Consider the following 20,831-nt stretch of genomic DNA (forward strand, 5'->3'; position numbering starts at 1 on the left):
TCAATCTGAAAAAAATGCTACATATTTTATGGTTTGGCTCATAATACCTTGTATCTACACTTTAAATTACTACTTTGTAGTAGTAATGGGAAGTATCTTCTTATATCGGCACCAAATAAGGTGCCAGTGTCCCACGCAGTCAAACCTTAAAGGGGTTGTCCCGCGGCAGCAAGTGGGTCTATACACTTCTGTATGGCCATATTAATGCACTTTGTAATGTACATTGTGCATTAATTATGAGCCATACAGAAGTTATAAAAAGTTTTTCACTTACCTGCTCCGTTGCTAGCGTCCTCGTTTCCATGGAGCCGACTAATTTTCGGCGTCTAATGGCCAAATTAGCCGCGCTTGAGCAGTCCGGGTCTTCTTCTTTTCTCAATGGGGCCGCTCATGCAGGATGCCGGCTCCGTGTAGCTCCGCCCCGTCACGTGCCGATTCCAGCCAATCAGGAGGCTGGAATCGGCAATGGACCGCACAGAAGCCCTGCGGTCCACCGAGGGAGAAGAATCCGGCGGCCATCTTCAACCGGTAAGTAAGAAGTCACCGGAGCGCGGGGATTCAGGTGAGCACTGTGCGGTGTTTTTTTTTAAGTCCCTGCATCGGGGTTGTCTCGCGCCGAACGGGGGGGGGGGTTGAAAAAAAAAAAAAAAACGTTTTGGCGTGGGACAACCCCTTTAAAGGAAATTTTTAATACACGTATGCCAGAAAACTAGTCCAATAAGAGTGGGAACAAGGTTATAACATTTTTTTCAACCGACTATTTATTCTGTCTTATCAGAAAAGTGGAAGTTTGTGCCAGTCAGATAAGAATCTTCACACTTGGGGCACAGCTCTCCTGTGAATTGGCAATAGACAGGGGTTTTTTTTCTTTTAAACGGTTTTCATAAATCTTCCCAACTGTCAGTGTTGTAGATTTCAATGGGCTCATAGTGTGCCTCTATACGCATGTCAAATTATAGAGCTATTCTCCTTGAGAAGTATTGTTTTTAGGGGAGAATATGGTCTGGAGGCACCATACTGCAGCACACTGCGTGCCTATAGGACTCATACGTACAGTGCTGTGAGCATGGACCCTAAGGGGGAGAAGACCATCAATTAACTTTTCCAATCTTTAGAGAAAAACAAATGCATATGGTTATGGGTAAACAAAAATGGGCACATATATCCTTTTGAAAGCCTGTATGGCTGTTTTGTAGTGTCCCACCAACTCTTGTTTACAGTACTAGCTTTTCAAATGTTGGAAAACTCCAAGTTGGATGATGGAAATTTTATAGGGGACTTGTGAGAGGGAGGCACATGGGGCTCATTCTAGCTATCAGTGGAAGTCTTAGCAGCTGGACCCCCAGTGATCTTAAAGGGGTTGTCCCGCGAAAGCAAGTGGGGTTATACACTTCTGTATGGCCATATTAATGCCCTTTGTAATGTACATTGTGCATTAATTATGAGCCATACAGAAGTTATTCACTTACCTGTTCCGTTGCTAGCGTCCCCGTCGCCATGGTGCCGTCTAATTTCAGCGTCTAATCGCCCGATTAGACGCGCTTGCGCAGTCCGGTCTTCTCCCTGCTGAATGGGGCCGCTCGTGCCGGAGAGCTGGTCCTCGTAGCTCCGCCCCGTCACGTGTGCCGATTCCAGCCAATCAGGAGGCTGGAATCGGCAATGGACCGCACAGAGCCCACGGTGCACCATGGGAGAAGACCCGCGGTGCATCGTGGGTGAAGATCCCGGCGGCCACCTTAGTAAGGTAAGGAAGAAGTCGCCGCAGCGCGGGGATTCGGGTAAGTAATAAACCTTCTTTTTTTTTTTTTTTTTTTTTTTTTTTTTTAACCCATGCATTGGGTTTGTCTCGCGCCGAACGGGGGGCCTATTGAATTTTTAAAAAAAACGTTTCGGCGCGGGACAACCCCCTTTAACTTTTGACATGTCAAGTTTTTAAAAAGTGCAATTACTTTAACTTTATTTTTCTTCTCACCGTTTGGGTTTCTTTGGGTTTTATGCTTTTTGTTTACTCTCCAAAGCCATGCAAGTACTACCTTAAAATGAATTCAATGGAAGGAGGAGGGGTGAAGGTTGGTAGATGGATATAAATTGAGGTATACATAATTTTCTTTGCTTGTGGCTTTCATGTATACAGACTACCGAGCACCTCTTATGTTGTATATTTTCGACATTTTCCTCATGTCTGTTGGGCATGTGTATCAGTTTTACCGAAAATAGGAGCAGCAGGTTAAGAAACTGATCACCTTCATGAACTAAAGTATTTTTATCAAAGCTCGAAGTAGTTAACGGCTGAGCGGCATATCTAGTCATAGTAGGAAACCACAATTGTACAAGCCATAGATAAACAGGGTTTCCCACCAGATGTCAGCCTGGTCATAGATTGGATGTCTATTCTGCATGGAGACATTTAATGATGTACAAGGAGTCCCTTTTCTTGTTCTGCGGGAGCTTGTAATAGTGTTTACTTTTATGCAAGTCGAGTACTTTGGCTTCATTTCATAGACCGACGGGAAATCTTTTAATTCCGCTGCTTGCGGACTGGCTTTTAGCTAGTCTTAGGGGTAGTTCTGCCTTTACTACATTTACTTGTGGATACAAATACGCCTTAAGGAATTATCAATCGAGAGAGCAAAACCAGTATAGATCACAATTTTCCTCTAGTGTAATTAAAAACCTCCAGCATATCCTTGTTATATAATGTCCCTCTATTAGCATGTTCTTTAACATTAGAATAAGGAACTTTATGCGTATCAATATGCTGAAACTGTCTGCCTATCTAATCAGCTACTTCTTAAAGGGGCTTTCCAGGATCAAAGCTACTGCTCACCTATAGTAGATCATCAGTCGCTCTGGAACCTGCTGATCAGCTGATCACAAGCTGTTACGGAGAGGCTTGATTTGTCAAATCACTGTCTGTAGTGCAGCTGCCCGGTTTGGTATAGCAGCTCTTCCCCTGCCGACGCTATTGGTGACCTATTGGAGAGATCACCAATAGTTTTGATCCTGGAAATACCCCCTTTTTTAAAAAAACTGACATTTTATTAACTACTCATGGTGAGAAACTAGCAGCTTGCCTGATGCTAAGGAGCAACTGTTAAACTTTAAGGGAGTTGTACAGGGTTAGAAAAACACGGCTGGTTTTCTTCCAACCATGGCACAAGTCTTGTCGATGTGTTTAGTATTGCAGCTCAGCTCCCATTAACTTCAATGGAGTGGAGCTGCAATACCATATACAAGGGAGAAGGTTGGTATTGTGTTTCCAAGAAACCCGCCATGTTTTTCTAACCCTGAACAACCACTTTAAATAGTACACTGCAAATCTTTGAAAGTTGATATACCATAACATGATTGTGGGAGCCCAACCTCTGGCAACATCTATCCCCAATAATGGATAGTGAATTATTGGTGATGTGCCTTGTCTATAGCAGGTAGGTGGGACTATTGATGTGCATTGAAACAGTCCTGCTCTATAACATGATGCCTGCAGCGCTAAACTGGGATTGTAGGAGTTTCTACAGTCAAATTCCTATCAACAGGTGATGACTTATCCTAGGGATATCCTGTCACTTGTAATAGTGGCAAAACCCCCTTTAAAGGGGAACTATCAGTTTTCCGAAGCTGCCCAACCTGCGGGTAGCACATTATAGTGATAGACATGCTGATTCAGCCATCTATCAGTTTTACAAATCTGTTTAGCGGATTTACAAATTTTTTATTTTTTTTTGAAACTTTTGCAGGGTTGGACTGGAGTCCAATGACGCTCATACATATTCATAGATGTACACTCCGCTCTTCCTCCTCCCTCCTGATTGGCAGCTATGCACAGTAAAGCCTGGTTTAGACACAACGATTATCGCTCAAAAAATCTATTCAGCGATAATCATTGTGTGCTTTACAGCACAGAGTGATTGTTCAAACAGTGATCGATCACCTTGCACCCCAAGCGGGGCTGCTTGCCTTCTGCATCCAGCTGTTCCCCACTCGGAGCACCCAGCTGTTATACAGCCGAGCGCTCTGAGGGGAGGATGCAGAAGACAAGTGGGGTGTCCCATTTGTCTTCTGCATCCAGCTGTTCTCTTCTCGGAGCACCCGGTTGTTATATAGCCAAGCGCTCCGAGCAGGGTATGGAGAACACAGCTGGACAGCTGTGTTCATACCCCGCCTGTCTTCAGGGAGCGGGATATAGCTGAAAATATAGTATCAGCTGTATCCTGTTGTGAATGCCTGATGATGAGGCTCATCGTTGTCTTTCAGCATGCTGGAGGATGAGCGACGGCTTAACAAAACCTACACTATGTCAGTGCAGTTAGACACGATTATCGCTCAAAAGATGGCTTTGAGCGAAAATCGTTGTTTAAATCCGCCTTAACAGAGGGACTTGCCAATCGGCATCTTGAGGAAGGAGGGTAGGTGGAATCTACATATATGAATATGCATGAGCTGCTTTGGACTCCTCTCCAGTCCAACCCTGCAAGGTTTCAAAAGTAAGATTTGCAGAACTACTAAACCAATTGGTAAAAGTGACAGACCTCTGAAATCTGTGTCTGTCACTATACCCATAACTTAGGGGACCTGACAGGTTCCCTTTAACAACATAAATTAAATATTCTCATTTACATGATGAACTGAAGTTGATGGACTGAAGGAATATGGAATTCTCATCAGATGGCTCCTGTTTCTAGCTGATGCTATTCACTAATATTTAACCTTTGTACCTCCAAACCCAAGGTAGACTTTAAAATGCGTCTGTCTGCTTGAAAATCCTATCCAAACTGCAGGCATCATGTAAAGCCGGAGGAACTGAGCAGATTGATGTACAGTTTTATGGGGAACGATTCAATAGAAATTGTGTTTTTATTAATTTAAACCTTTGCTCATTGTGCGCTAAAAAGTCCAATGGGCGGTCCTATCAGTGATTGCTTGCCTTCCCTGTATGGACAGTCACATAGATAGCTATTAGTCACTGATGGCTCCGCCCATTGGACTGTTCAGCTTAGAATGTGCAGAGATATAAAAGAATCAAATACAAGTTATACTGAATCTCCCCTAAAGCTATATATCAATCTGCTGAGGTCCACCCGCTCTATAACATGATGCCTGCAGTTGGGCAGCATGCTCAATCTGACAGGTTCGCCTCTAAATGATTGTATCAGATTTTAAAAAATGGGTTGACTTTGTTTCAGAAATATGTCCCCTTGTGTTCCTGAGCTGAATCTGGTAATGCAGCTTTGCCACAGTCAAGTTAATGGCAAGTTCTTATATGAACTTTTTAAGTCCATATTTACGCTCCCTTTTATTTAGCTACAATGAAATTGCATGAATTTCAATCTATGACTCATAAGAAAATATAGAGTAAAATCTTATTGTAGTTACTGAACATTTTTGGCTTTTGCATGCAGCTGTTGGCTGACAGAATGAACGCTGGGGACAGTGTGTAAAGAGAACGGGAGGCTAGACACATCCGAGTCCACTTTAGAACAATGCACCTAAGGAATCCTCCAGACGTTTGCACCACACCTGCAAGGAGGAAGGAAGTGAAGAGCAGCTCCACACAATGCTGTACTGTCCCACACGTGCCCAGCCCCATCCCATCACAGTGGGATGCAGGGGGACGTGCCGCTGCACAGGGATCAGTCATTAGCTGTGTGTTCTGTGTGATAGATGTAAATACAAATGAGTGAAATGATTCTGCATGTGTGTAAGCATGTAGTTGTCTAGTATCTTTGCATCTTCTATTACTCTTAAAGTGGTGAAACATGTATTGTAGCAAGTTAGAAAATGACTGAGGGAAGGTTAAAAAGACTGTCGGAATTTGTTATATATTTTTCAGAAAACTCTGTGGTGCTTATGTACTAATAGATTTTGTCAATGGTAGAAAATGTGGCTTACTGTTAGAAAAGAAAGCTATCCTTCAGAATGGTTACTTGGTGTAATTTAGATTAACTTTTATAGATATTAGTGGTACAGGTCTTTCTAAGTATTTAAGTATTATTTTGTAGAATAGCAGACTTTTATATTGCTCAGATTTGTGCTATTTATAAAATATATATTAAAACCTAAGCAAATCATCTGTAACAAATAAAACTGAACTTTTATGTTACTTTAATTGTAGATGGAAAAGTTCCCATTTCCCCCTTTCATCGCGCTAACTCTGTGAGAGACAGAATGAAGAAGTTTACAGAAGAACCCCCCAGTACAACACCTACATTAGGTATCAGATTCTCCAGCATGAGGGGTGAGCGAACTCCGACCAGAGGAGAAAGGGTGCTGCAGCAACAGACATTGTTCTCCTCTGGTCAGAAAAATGGGCAAGAAAACAATCATGCAACACAAGGAGAAAAGGTATTATTAAAACCTGTACAGAATCGCACAGTTGCCGGTCTCAGTAGCCACAGAGTGGATCAGAGTACAAGCAGCAGTAGCAAAACACAAGATAGTAAAAGTGCATCGATACCTGAAATAAAGGGCTCCAGGAGTTCATCCACAAAAGGCTCCTGGAATCACAGCTCGGCAGGACTCGGCACATCCTCTGGGGAAGTGAGCAGAAGACTTCCCCAAAGCCAGGACTCATTCATCCCAAAGCAGGAGGGTGGGAGGAGCAACTCAAACCAATTGCAAGGAACCCAGGCCACAGAGGGGGGCAAGCGAGTTGAAAATACAGATGGGACCATTACAACATCAGTGGCTCAAGAGTTTGCGCAGCCGTCTACACAGTCTCTCAGCACATCTAAGGACACTCGGGGTGAGAAGAACGACACAGACATGAAGACCCTGCTCACCATTGAGATAAAAGATGGGCGAAATCAAAGGTCAAATAGCAGCAGGATTGTGGGGCAACCAGGAAGCCAAAGAGCAGGTAGAATTTTTATTTATTTATTTTTCTAAATGTATACTGTGTGTGTTTGTATATTGATATGTATTTTCATATATTGGATAGCTGGACATGGAAAGTGGTTGACTTCAGCATTTGTTGTGGAAGGTATAAGAGCTCTGCTGGCCTCTGGTGGATGCTCTTTGTATATTCTTCTACTTTGTTGTACTGAAGCAAACTTATGCCAGAAGTGTGGAGAATATTTTGTCCTCCTGTTCATACATTTACACTTCCAAAAGTTTGCCAAAATAGTTTGCAGCACATGAGCCAGGAGAATATTCGGTATATATGTGGATGCTGCTGACGGTCCAATAAATGTAATTTCCCTATACCATGGCTGAGATGCTAAACTAATGCTTAGATAGTTTGGCTTATATTGGAATGAATCGGCCAGATAAGCAAGGGTTTATGTTATCTCCCTCATTACCTTTTTAGTCTGTATCCTCTGAGCAGGAATGGTTATACATTACAGTCAGCGTGTTTACTTGGAGACATTCTGCGTCTTCTATAAAACTATCAATCAAGTGGCTCCATTACATCACTTGGATATCATGGAAATAAACAAACGCCTTCCATACAGCATGCAGAGACCTAATGCCAGAAAATGAAGAACATAATGTTATGTTAGTAAAAAAAAACACTCCACTGTTCTAAACTACCGTGACGACCTTCTGCTTTATGTACGCTTAGGTCTTTTTTTTATGAATTGTGTTTTTGTAGTTACTGTCTCTTTGTGGCTTTTTCAGTTGGGGAGACCCTTCTAAACAGTCCGACATACACCTTGTCACCTGGCCAGGTGATGTCTGGGATACGTGCTGTTCAGAGAGACATAGGCTTACCTTAACTAATTTTGCTGATACAAAGCACGAGTCTCGGCTGTATATTTACGAATAGTTGTGTAATAACTGAATGCGCAGAATATATAAATGTATCTTTTTTTACAGAGTTAACCTTAGGACTTACAGCCTCCCCTTTCCGAGTTGGCAACAGTGTTTCTACAAACAGCATCAGTGCTGGCAGCACAATCGGTACAAGCAGCATCAGTAAAAGTGGCAGCAGCATCAGTGTGGACAGTGGGTTCAGCGCAAATAGTGCGCTCTCCAAGGTAATTGCCAATGCCCTGTGACTGTGGAAGAGTTTCTCGGTCTTGCGGTTACAGAATTGTTTGATCAATATTCACAATTTGCTGAGCATAATTGTGTATTCCTTTCAAAGTGAAGTTCTCGGCATGATTAACGTTGCCAGCCTGGTACATTCTCTCTTTGGTAAGTTTCCGAACTGCAGTCGTCAAGAAACAAGACACTTGGCTGAAACTTTTCTTTTCTAGGTTTGCATCTATACATTTTTTTTGTACAATTGTCACAATTGAGGACTAAAATAAATAAAATAGCAGAATAATAATCCTGATGATATACCCCTAGAAGAACATATATTTAAAGTAGACACCTTGCACATTTTGAAAATACTGAGATTTATAGGTTGACCAAGAGCTGAGACGCACATGATATCTCCAAAAAGCTTTTAAAGGGATTTTGTCATTAAAACACTACCCCAGCTGGGCCCTGCCTAAAACAGGCGAGGGTATACTGTCCTTTCCTGGGGCACTGGGCACAGCTGGCATTGGTGGTGACTTCCAGGTAGATGGGAAGGGCAGAATCATGTGACTGCTGTGGGCCAAAGTCCTGCCATCATGGCAATCATGGTTATGAGCGCTGATGCCAGGAGCACTGACAGTGACTCTGCTGCCTGAAATTGGCTTCAGCAGTCACATCTTCTGTCGGTCCAGTCTACCCAGAATCACTGCCGATGCCCGCGCTAACTGTCAGCTGGGGCCTCAGGAGAGTGAGTACAGCCTAATTTCTTACGCAGTGTTTCATGCATTTCATTTACGTATTGCGCTCGCATTTGCACACCCCTCATTGACTTCTGTGGGGACCTGAGGTGCACAGAAACAGAGCACGCTTTTTTTTTTTTTCTTTGCGCAGTAGAAAATGCACATGCAGAATACATGTGAACGGACCCATTGAAATCAATGAGTTCTAGTCACTGCGTATTGGGGGCGTGTGGCAAGCCTAGCATTCTGCCAGTAGTTCACTGTCCTGTACTACCTTTCCTTCATGTCCCATGCTGCATTGCACTGTCTCTGGTCAAATCAGCAGGAGGCGGTATCTGAAACCCACTGCTTTCCCGGGACTATTGTATGAGTCAGGCTTTCTGACACATTTTGGCCAAATTATTAGTGAACCCAAAGTAATGTGCACCCACACATAGATCTGCAGCCTCTGCCTCTCCTGTTACAGCATGTCAGCCTGTGAGTGCAGGGAAGCATCCCTGAAGATAGCCCTAACCCCACAGCTAAGCCAATGTCCCTGTATCTACAGAATCTCAATACCCAACAGGCAGTGGATTGCAGAGGGACTAGAAGGGAGACCCCTAGTGGCAGCTACTGCAAACTTGATTTACAGTGGTTAAACGAAAACGTTAATATTACAGGATTAAGACACACACTATTATGAGCATAAGTTGTCTGAATGTTTAGTGATCCCTTACCTTCATATAACAGGATCATAGAATTAAGATTAAACAATAGCCACAGTTCAAACATAAGGGCTTTCATTATGGTATCTTTTTCAAGTCATGACAAATTACATCTCTAATTAAAGGGTTGAAGACCAGCATCTCATTGATATGAACCCCGGTTCAGGCAAAAAGTCGTGGGGACCATTACAACACATTTTATCGTCTAGAACAAACCTAAGCAGCGCTATGCACCCTTTGTCATTCAGCTCCATTGAAGCAGCACTGTTTTCATCTAAACCCTTCCATTGCAGATATTAAAGTGGTTAATGAGATAAATCTACTAATCACAAGTAAAACCTGTTGAATTTTGCATTGTTCTTAATATGCTGGCTGGTGTAAATCAGAGCATCTCTGCGGATACGCACACTGCAGTAGTGTTACGAACGTCTGGTATGGGGTGCATTTATTGGGTATATACTCCATAGCCACAGGATATGCCACACGTGTCTGATGGATCAAGTCCCCAGACCTGTCTGTCCTCCATTGTCTGATTACAGAAACCTCTGAACTGGCTCTTCCAGTATTACCATAACCCCCTTAGGCCTCATGTCCACGGGGAAAATCAGATCCGCTGCAGATTCTACATGTAGAATCTGCAGCGGGTCCCTCCTGCCCCGTGGACATGAGCGCTGAAAATAGAAATTTAAAAGCATTTACCTATCCGTAGCGGGCGGCGAAGGTCAGCTGTTCCTCACGGCCGGATCTTCATTTTCGGCCGGCGGATGAATTCCTGACGCCGGCGGCACGTCGCCGGCACGTCGTCGACGTGCCGCGCGCATGCGCCGGGCACATCCGCCGAGCCGAAGCAAGGGAGATGCGGCCGTGAGGAAGAGCAGAGCTTCGCGGCCCGCTGCGGGTGAGTAAATGCTTTTAATTCCTATTTTAGGTCTCCCGCGGATCCGGACGGCTTCCATAGGCTTCAATAGAAGCCCGCGGGAGCCGTCCCCGCGGGAGACCCGCATGAAAATGGAGCATGGTCCAGATTTTTTCATGCTCCATTTTTTTTTAAATGCCTTTTATTGACGATCCGCGGGTATTTATCTACCCGCGGGTGGTCAAGGCATCCCTATGGGGTGCGGATCTGCGCGCGGGAGATCCGCTGCGGATTTTAAATCACATTTTGCCCGTGGACATGAGCCCTTAGAGGCAAATGCGTTCTATAAACAATGTCCCAGAATGACTTTTTTTTTTTTTTTTTTTATATCTAAGGGCTTCTTCACACGGGCGCTGCGATGTTTGGACGGCTGCATGGCTTCCGAAAATCGCATGAATGTCACGGTTGGGCAGGGGGAGAGAGTTTGGCTCAGCTAAACTCCCTTCCCCTCCTGCCCCCTCACCAGCTGTCGGCAAAGGGAAGGAGCAAATCTGGGCAAAAACTAGTGTGCTAATCTCCCTCCCCTTGACAACAGCCGACAAGGGGTGGAGAGGAAAAGAGAAGGAGGAGCAAGTATAGCAGAGCCTCTGTTGAACTCCCTCCCACCTCCCTTTTTTCAACAACTCCCATAGGAGTCTATGGGACGGCCAACCAGAATGCGCACCATATGCTCTTTTCTGGCTGGCTGTTTTTACACACCTGAAAATCAGCCATCTCAACTAATGCAATAGAATATAATGCATCAGATAGTCACGTATATCGGCTGGCCGTGAAAACTCTGCCAATATACGTTTGTGTGAATAAGCCCTAAGAAGCATCATGGCTCGCAGAGAGATGCTGTTTTCATAACCCTAGTTCTATGGGACGTATGGAGATGGCATAGACCAGCCGTTTCGTTGGTTTTCATAATTCTGGCCCACTGGTGGTCACCACATTCAGATGGGTATTCCCTCCCAGCCATGATCTGCTGAGATGGGAATCTCACTTTAAGGCTGGATTCAGACGAACGTATATCGTCTGGGTTTTCACGCCCATATACGTCGTTTCTCTCTGCAGGGGGGGAGCCTGGAAGAGCCAGGAGCAGGAACTGAGCTCCCGCCCCCTCTCTGCCTCCTCTCCGCCCCTCTGCACTATTTGCAATGAAAGGCGGAATGGGGCGGGGCTAATTCTCGCCACCTGGCCCCGCCCCTGTCCTGCCTCTTTTCATTGCAAATAGTGCAGAGGGGCGGATAGGTGGTGGAGAGGACGCAGAGAGGGGGCGGGAGCTCAGTTCCTGCTCCTGGCTCATCCACCCCCCCATGCAGATGAGGACACCGTATATCGGCTCGGCGTGAAAACTGAGCCGATATACGGTCGTCTGAATCCACCCTAAGGCTGAGACCAGACATCACAGCAGACATTTACATTCCACAGCAAAATCTGAATGTGATGGAAATATGCTTTCCAAAACCTAACGAACTGCTGCAAATTTTTAAGTCCACTGCATGTTCATTTATCCGCGAGATTTGTGGGGTTTTGCAAACCATATCTGCTTGTAATTTATTTATCAGTGTGACTCACACTGAATGATTTCTCAGACTGGCTGAATTATCTACAGTATATTGTGGCCTCCCAACTGTCTCCCAATGTCAGATCTTGGAGGGAGGTAAGGAATCTAAAATGTATGGACAGGACTTTAGACTAGGATTAAATTGTGGCACTGTAGGTACTGAAGGCTACTATCAGAACTCTGAAAAGTGCCACACAACTTAGAACAAAGACTGCTCATAAGTTGATAACTATTTTATTTTTATAGAATGCTTGGATAGCATCTTGCAAAACCCGAAAAATCTGTTGTGATTGACATTATCCCTGGGCTCTAGCAGAAGGCCTCACTTCCCAGAGTCTGGTCCATACTTTTTATAATGGATATAAAAAGTGAGCAGAGTATTTTCTGGGAAGTGTTGATACTGGATCAGGAATGCATTTTGACTCTTTAATACTGCACAGACTATAGTTTAAACAAAAGTGACACACACTATCAGGACCCCACGCCCCCCCCCCCCCCCCCCCAAAAAAAAAACCAAAAACCCTAGCCTAATTTTCGGGTAGACTTGAAACATAAGCCCTACCCCTAAAATAAGCCCGGGTTACACTATATAACTAAATACATTATCTAGCAGGCTCGATCCAGGTCCCTCCCACTGCTCTCTAGAACCAATGTGATGACAGCGGCTCAGCAAATTCATGAATCCCGCCTCTACAATGCGATGGCTGTTGATTTCATTCCTCCACCGCTGCTCAGCCAATCAATAAATTGCTGGTTAAACCAATCACATCCATCGTTTCATCCAGCGCTGCACTGAATGGCTGAGCAGTGGTCGAAGAATCAATCGCAGCCATCCCTTCCTAGAGAAAGGATTTATGAATCCTGTAACCAGGAAGCGATATATGAGCGGCTGAGGACTGCAGGAACCACGCCGCAGGAGTATAATAAGACCTCCCCCAAAAGTAAAACCCAGTGCTGCTCTTGGCAAAAACTAATATAACAGGGTCTTATTTTGGGGTAAACACTGTAGGTATGCTTTCAAGTGAATTGCCAGCAAGCAGTGATCTTAGAGCTATCTAAAATAGATAGCTCAAGCATTATTTTAATGTATCCAATCCAAATGCTCCAGTCAAATTCCTGAAGCATCAATGTGTGTTCTGATTGATGAAGATCTCAGAATTTAATTAATATGAACAGACTATTAGCAAACTGATTATATAAGATTATGATGATTATTAATCTCCTCTTTCACTATGATCCTTTCTAGATTAGTTAGAAATTGATATCTGTATGTAGGTTTTTGAAAAGTAAATGCGCTGACAGTAAAGCACTAGCGGATCACAGAGCAGCACTGTCCTTGCATGTAGGAGCCAAGACGTCTTGTGATGGCATATAAAGAATGTCAATCCAGAGACAAACATCTGATATCATGATGTTTCCAAGCCCAAACATCTGTGTTCTGTTCTCTCTCCAGGGCAGCAGGCTTCCCCGCCGTCACTTTGTGGCTCAGGGGAAGCCTATTAAAGGGCAGCATGATCCTTTTTTGGCTTTCGCATTGTAACACAACCTGCACTATGATATAAAGTAGCAATTTATTACAGACCAATAGTCACTCCCCACAAGGAAAATAAGGCAGCTAATCTCGTAAATCTTCCAAGAAATATTACTGTACTTAGAAGTACAGTTTCCTTCGGCAGTAGTCTTATTGTGTTAAGGTACAAAGAAACCTCGACAATAACGAAGCTTCTAATGTAACTTTGTTTTGTGGACTAACTGGATCATATTAGTGAACGAGACCTCATCAGTTGGCCAGTTGGTCAAAGATCTGAAATCTTTCCAGATTTTAGGAAAAAAGTACTATTTGTGCATAGAATTTCTCTAACTAGTTGGTTATAGTTGAGCATTTATCTTGACAGCCACCTCCTACTCTTGCATCAGCATTTCGAGGATCACACAAGGAGAAAATCCATCATTTTAGTAATGTGGCCCTTTGGCTGGATTTAAGAGTCCAGAAGGCCCTGTCTCTACCCCTCTTACCCCACCTGCACCAAAGAAAGTCCTCATTAAAAAAAACATGCAACTTTTTTCCAAAGTTGGTGGCATACTGGCACACTAGCTCAGCTTAACTCATTTCAATGGAGCTAAACTGCAATGCCAGACAAACCATGGGCAAAGTACAGCACGCTTCCTGTAGGAAAACAGCTGTGATTCTCTAATCCTGTGCAACCCTTTATCATCTACAGATTACGATTATGATTTTTTTGTTTTCTTTTGTAGAAGAGTGCCAAGTTCCCATTTGAAGGGGCAGCAGAAAGCTCTGCTGCGGCTAGTTACAAGGTCAAACGCCCACAACACCAAGAATTTGATGTGTTATCAGGCACTGCCTTATTAGCATTGCTGCTGAGCAAATACAGAAACCACTTCTTATATGTATGAAATATTTTCCTGTGTGCAGGACCCTGCTCACCTGTCCGGATTCTACTTTTTCTATACTGCGGGAGAGCTGACCAGTGCAGTGCAGATAAAGCTGCTAGGCGATGACCCCTATCCCTGCTTACTACGGAAGGGCCACGGGACGGCTGGCTTCCGTTGACTTCAATGCAAGACGTCTGTCCGGAAAACCGCACAGAATGGAGCATGCTGCGAATTTTCCGCCACTAGTGGAAATTTCCGCTTGATTGCAGAAAGCATCGGGTCTCCATAGGAGGCTATGGGCGATATTTGCTACGGAATCCGGGGGCAGCCGCCGGCCCAGGATTCTGCAAATCAAATCTGCCGCCAAACAGTTAAGGCCTCCTGAACATGGGCAGAGTGGGCTGATGGGATATTTGATAAGCATGACAGCAGCCTTTCAAGGATTGGTCTATGCTAGTCTATATAAAGCAATGAGGATGTAGCAGGGAATATAAAGGCATAGAAAGTAATGAATATGAACACTTTGTCCATATTACAGGTACTCCTTTCGGTGTATTTCATTAGTAATGGGAAGGAAGGGGTTAATGTGCTGTGTTCCAGGAATAGGCAGCTTCCTGCCACCTGCTGTGCCCACATCTTTCTTCCCCTTTGTTTGCTGGAGATGTTATGCAAGTATATTTATAGCTGGTGTCTGGACACGGGCCCCCATATGGGACTTAGAAAAGGGATCCGAGCAGGACTCTAGGGGTTTCCTTGGACAGAGCCAGAACACTGCTGGAAACCACACCGCATTCAGTGTCTCCTCTAGTAGGTCATTGTACTGCACTGCGCTCTGCTTCTATCTGGTCGTCCGGACTAAGTGTTGCCTCCGTCCTAGCTTCCATCAGGTCTGACCTGAACTTGTGCAACCATGCCGAGTGTAGGCATCCAGGAGCTGGATAACCAGCACCCAGAATCCGTGCAGAACACGGAGTATCAATTCATGCTCTTTCAAAAGCAAATCACACAGCAAGTGCGGGACATGGTCATGTTGTTGGAACCACTCTCCTCTGCAGTTAACGACTTGAAGGAAGAGAACCACCTCCTCCGCGTGGAACAAGAGCGGTTGATGCGGCAGGTGGAAGAGCTGACACTCTTCCTTGGTGCACAGGAAGCTTGTGGTTCTGTGCCCCATCCTCCAAGGTTTGCCAGCACTCGCAGATCTTCCTCCATACATCTCTCTAGAAGTAACAGTCTTGTAAGTCCCCAAGTTTATTCTATTTCTATGGACTGCAATAAGATTAGATTTTGGGGTACGAAGACCTGGTCCTCAATGGCGTTACTATTACTAGTGGCTACAGAACCAGCATAGAGATGCATTGTCATCGGTGATTTCTTCGTTTTACCCTCTAGAGCTGCTAGTATGCAAATTATATTTATTGACTAATGGGATTATGGATTTTTTTTTCTTTATAGGTCTTATTTTTTGCTTCTGATTTTAGACTTTTTCTAGTTGCTGTAACTGGTCATGCTACTAATTTGTTCACAGGACATAGAATACAGCTGCCACATTTTGGTGCTCTAGGAAACTGCTGCAATACCTGTGACTTCTGAGAGTTTCATGCTGATTATCTGTAGCTTACTAGTAACAAGGGCATAGAAAAACTAATCTTTACAGGGAGGTCTCCTTATTTTCCCACTTGCTACATATGACAGTGTAGAAATTGGTATATTTGCCTAAAATTACCAGATCAGTAGCCTGTTGCTCCATTACGATTGAGCGCTGGAAGCTGATCATACACCAGATGTTAAGGGTATCTTGGGCTCCGTTCACAATGGCGCTACAGATTTTCTATAGGTGCAATAACTAATGTGGTCATTTTTGCAACCGCTTCTTGATAGACCTGATATTTTTGATATTGCTACGTAATGTATACCAACAATAGATTTCATTAGGAAGGATGGAGAAACCTTTTTAAGGCTTCATTAGATTGACTGCTTAGCCACACATCAAGAACAAGCAATCACATGAATTATAGCTAAACACGACCTATTTGTTGACGACTGCTATGTGTACCCCCCGGACTGCAACCCCTTTGACTGTTTGTTTGGGATATGCTGGACTGGGCTGTGAGATCTGCTTTCACTTATCCACAAAATGTGCACCAACTGACAGCTGCTGCAGCATGCATGGAGCGAGTTGAGTATGGAGGATGTTCGCCACCTTGTGGAATGTTTCCCGATATCTGCAAGCCGTTATCGCCCACATAGGTGGACCAACCTGTTGAGTAATATTTCTAATGCAGTGGTCATTCATTTTATTAGGCCTTGTTATATTGAGGTCCTAATGTAAAGGCCGGCGCACACAAGCCAGTTTCTATATTAATGCTGCGTTTTTCACTAGTAGTCCAATAACTGCTGCTATATTAATGTGTTTTGCCATTTTAGAACGTTCTAATTCTCCAGATATGATGGTGTTAATTTGCCATTCTTCTTGTGAAGTGCTTTGAATTGTTCTGTAACATGCTGTGTCCTGATATAGCTATTTGGATCAGGTGCCAGCTGCATTCCTGTGTGTTTGTGTGGTTCACTAGCAACTCATCCATCCAAATCCTCCATTATACACTCTGGTTTCACATCCTGCGGAGAGCTTGAGCTATGGCCGTGCTCATTTTTTCACAAGTGAAATGTTCTAACACATGGGATGAAGTAAAGTGACAAATGGAAAGTATTCTCCAGTTGCCAGAAAGGAGTTTAATATAGACATCTTTACATTCTAGTCTGGATTCCTTCAGGACTGAGTAGCTTGGTTAGGTATATGTTGTAACTGGTGTCTGGACAAGTTGTATAGATTTTTTTTCTAAACCAAACAGCCCTTTTAGGGCACATAGCGGAAATGTTGCGAAAAGTCCACGGCAAAATCTGCAGCATTTCTGCATAGTAGAAACATATCAAAATCCGCACCCTTGGTTTGAATTTCGATTTTGGGGTTTTTTTTTTTTGAAGAGCTGCAGATTTTGCTGTGGACTATCCACATCATTCCCTCTACTTGTGAACGTACGCTAGAAGGGTTTTAATGTATCATTTCTTATATGGCCACTGGTCACATTTCAAAAATAGTACATCAAAGAGTACATCGCTAAATGGAGATCTAGAACTGACTGCAAGGAAAAGTTTGTATCCTTGAAGGACACTTTTCTGTTTCTCCTACATGTATATTACTATCATCCATGAAGCTCTCACAGTGCTGCACTGCCCTACCTGTGCTCCCCGTTCTGTTAATGACCTTAGACTGTTCCGCAGTAGTTTGAACCTCTCACTCCCATCTCCCAAGACTTTGGTGTAGCACATTCCAGGGAACTGTAACAGCTTGAACAGACAATCTGGTTAAACCCCAACTTCCACAATTGTAAGTGTGCCCTAAAAATGCTTCTCTTTTAGGAGTCCTGTCACCTCCCCATCTACCCTGTCCATCCAAACCTGATCACAGTATCTCCCTCCCTTCATACATATGAATACACAAATATGAATGTAACCAGGTCACAGAGCTTAAAGGGGTTGTCCCGCGCCGAAACGGTTTTGTTTTTTTTTTAAACAAACCCCCCCCCCCCCCCCCCCGTTCGGCACGAGACAACCCCGATGCAGGGGTTAAAAAAACAAACCGGGTAGTACTTACCCGAATCCCGGCGGTCCGGCGTCTTCATACTCACCTGCTGAAGATGGCCGCCGGGATCCTCTCTCTCTGTGGACCGCAGGGCTTCTGTGCGGTCCATTGCCGATTCCAGCCTCCTGATTGGCTGGAATCGGCACGTGACGGGGCGGAGCTACACGGAGCCGGCATTCTGCACGAGCGGTCCCATTGAAGACAGCAGAAGACCCGGACTGCGCAAGCGCGTCTAATTTGGCCATTAGACGGCGAAAATTAGACGGCAACCATGGAGACGAGGACGCCAGCAACGGAACAGGTAAGTGAATAACTTTTAAAACTTCTGTATGGCTCATAATTAATGCACAATGTACATTACAAAGTGCATTAATATGGCCATACAGAAGTGTATAGACCCACTTGTTGCCGCGGGACAACCCCTTTAAGGCCCATTTACACAGAGCGATGATTGCTCAAAAATCACTAAAATCGATCGTCTAAACGCGTGGCCATCATGCACTTTTCATGCACTGCTACTTGATCAAGCCAGCCTAAAAATCGTTGTGCAGTCTCATCAGGACTGCACGCTGAGTTCTCCGTGGGTAGTGCTGATAGCATTGTTTCAGCTATTTAACCCGTGGGAGAACAAAGGAGCTGCATGCAGGGAAGTGCCTTCTGGCTATTAACTGCATTCAGCTAAAGGCTTCATTTGCACACTAATAAGCTATTAAGTAGCCGAGTCGTTACTTAATAGTTTATGCAAAATGATCAGTTAAAGCTGTCAATCAAACTGTCATTTGAGCGATTGTTTTGAGAGATCATCGCTCCGTGTAAATGGGCCTTTATGTATGCTACCAGGTTTATACAAGATAGCTGGACAATTGTACAAAACAAGCATTTGTACCTCTTCTGTCATCCCTTTTCCTCAAAGTGAACAACAGGGCCTTATCCACATGAGATTATAACTTGGTTATTCCTTTTATACTGTATGTAAAGTCTGACTTCATCTCTATGTACCCTCTGATTTGTCAGGTGCTAGCTCTATATGAATTAGAATATTATTTAATGTCCTCTTTAGTTCATTCAAGATGAGATGCCACCAATATATACAGGGTTACTATAACCATTTTGGTTCCATATGACATGGATAGTATTTTTTAAACTGGTAGACATGCAGTAGAGTTGGGATGAAAGTGTTTGCCATGTCAGTATCCCTTAAACACCCATGGTGCAAGAAATTTCAGAACAGTGGTTGTTGACACAAATGGAAAAGTTCTGGGAGACACCTGTAGTAGGAACAAGTAGATCGCATTCAAGAAGTCTCGCATAGAACATTTGTAACAGTCATACAAACTTGGACATACTAAAAACCACTAAACCATACAAAAAATGTATTTTAGATATCAGTAATAGCAATATATTTTCAGTATATAAATATTCAGTTTCTCTGAAAGATTAAAATAAATTTCCAATTTCAAAGTAACCATTTATTTGGCTAACTAAATTTTCCATTTTTAGCTATGCAGCCAATTAAAATGTTAGATAGTATTGATTATTTTCTTGATCTGAAAAGAAATGGACATCAATCATACCAGGTGTATTATAAAAGGTAGTAATGTACTTTTCTTAATTAAGCAGACTCATGAAGCTGTTGAACACATATATATAAATATTTTTTTTTATTTTTTGGTTGCTATGGGGAAGTTTTTTTGGTTTTTTTTTCTTTTAGTGGCAGATTTATGAAACTGCTTTGTCTTGCTTTCCGCAGGTTGAGCGGGAGCCACTACAACAAGGCAATCAGCAAGTTGAGGTATTTCTTCCAAGCACAACTGAAAGTGTGAAAATTGAGACAGAACACAAAAGCAAGGTGACAGCTGAGGAACTGCGCACCATAGAAGACGAGGATGTTCTTGATAAGATGGTGAGACTGACGGGCATAGATTTGCATTGTGGCTTGTCTTAATTCTAATTAACTTTGGCATGATGGCCATAGTCATGAGTACATTGGGGTGGTATTTTAGGTATGTGGATTTTTGTTTCAGCTGGACGGCACAACAGACTTTGAAGAGAGGAGGTTAATCAGAACGGCCATGAGGGAGCTACGGCAGAGAAAGCGAGGTACTTTATATGTGTTAATGCTGCATGATGCAGATCTTCAAATCCTAAAGATAATTCACACTGATGCGGATTCCCTGCCGAAATGGAGAAATTCCATTTATATTGAAAGGGTAACATCCGTAGCAAAGTCTTCATGTTTAATGCATACAGATAGACTTACATCCACAAACACACTGTGGATGTAAGTCTATCTGTATGCATTAAACATGATGCCCTTAAAAATTTGGCTCCCTAACACCAGACACTAAAACCTATATGTCTTCATGCTAATAAGCAAATTACTTTTAAACCATAAAACCTAATTTTATATTTGTTTTATTGAATGAATGTTTTTTTGGTTCACATTAGAGCAACGGGATAAGGAGAGAGATCAGCGCTTACAGGAACTAAAGAACAAGGAAAAGGAATCTAAAATGGCCCGGAGCACAGAGACAAGCCTACGACAGACCGAAACCACAAATCATGGCTCAGCTGTTAGCACCATTACCAAAACACAGAGGTTGGTGCAGTCAAGTAAGTGTCAAGATGCATCACCCTGTGTTCTTTTATGTAGTAGTAATATAATATGCCTCCTGGTGGCTCAGTAGTAGTATCAGTCCTCTGAAAACTATTTAATTGTCTTAATTTTAATGTACAATATAGGCAAGCTGTGGCCACTGGTGCAAATACTGTTCTTGCTTATCTGGAATGGTCATGGTAATGGTATCTGTATGGGAATACTTGCAGAACTCTCCACTTTACGTCTTGTAAGTGAAAGGGTCTTGCATGTCTATCACCATGCCGCATGTCCCATTGGGATAAATTTGGCCCAGTTTACACC

General features: G+C 43.5%; 1 protein-coding gene across 3 annotated transcripts in view; it reads left to right on the forward strand.

The window, feature by feature from the left end:
- The window catches only part of SMTN (smoothelin), a 106,569-nt gene that overhangs the window by 57,100 nt on the left and 28,638 nt on the right, over nt 1-20,831 (forward strand). For all 3 annotated transcript variants that reach the window (XM_066603756.1, XM_066603757.1, XM_066603758.1), the window contains exons 9-13: nt 6,113-6,856; nt 7,816-7,976; nt 19,662-19,814; nt 19,936-20,011; nt 20,360-20,524. In XM_066603756.1, coding sequence (XP_066459853.1) covers nt 6,113-6,856; nt 7,816-7,976; nt 19,662-19,814; nt 19,936-20,011; nt 20,360-20,524 — 1,299 coding nt within the window. The remainder of the gene's footprint in view (nt 1-6,112; nt 6,857-7,815; nt 7,977-19,661; nt 19,815-19,935; nt 20,012-20,359; nt 20,525-20,831) is intronic.

The sequence above is a fragment of the Eleutherodactylus coqui genome, chromosome 5, assembly GCF_035609145.1.
Source record: "Eleutherodactylus coqui strain aEleCoq1 chromosome 5, aEleCoq1.hap1, whole genome shotgun sequence".
Taxonomy (NCBI): Eukaryota; Metazoa; Chordata; class Amphibia; order Anura; family Eleutherodactylidae; genus Eleutherodactylus; species Eleutherodactylus coqui.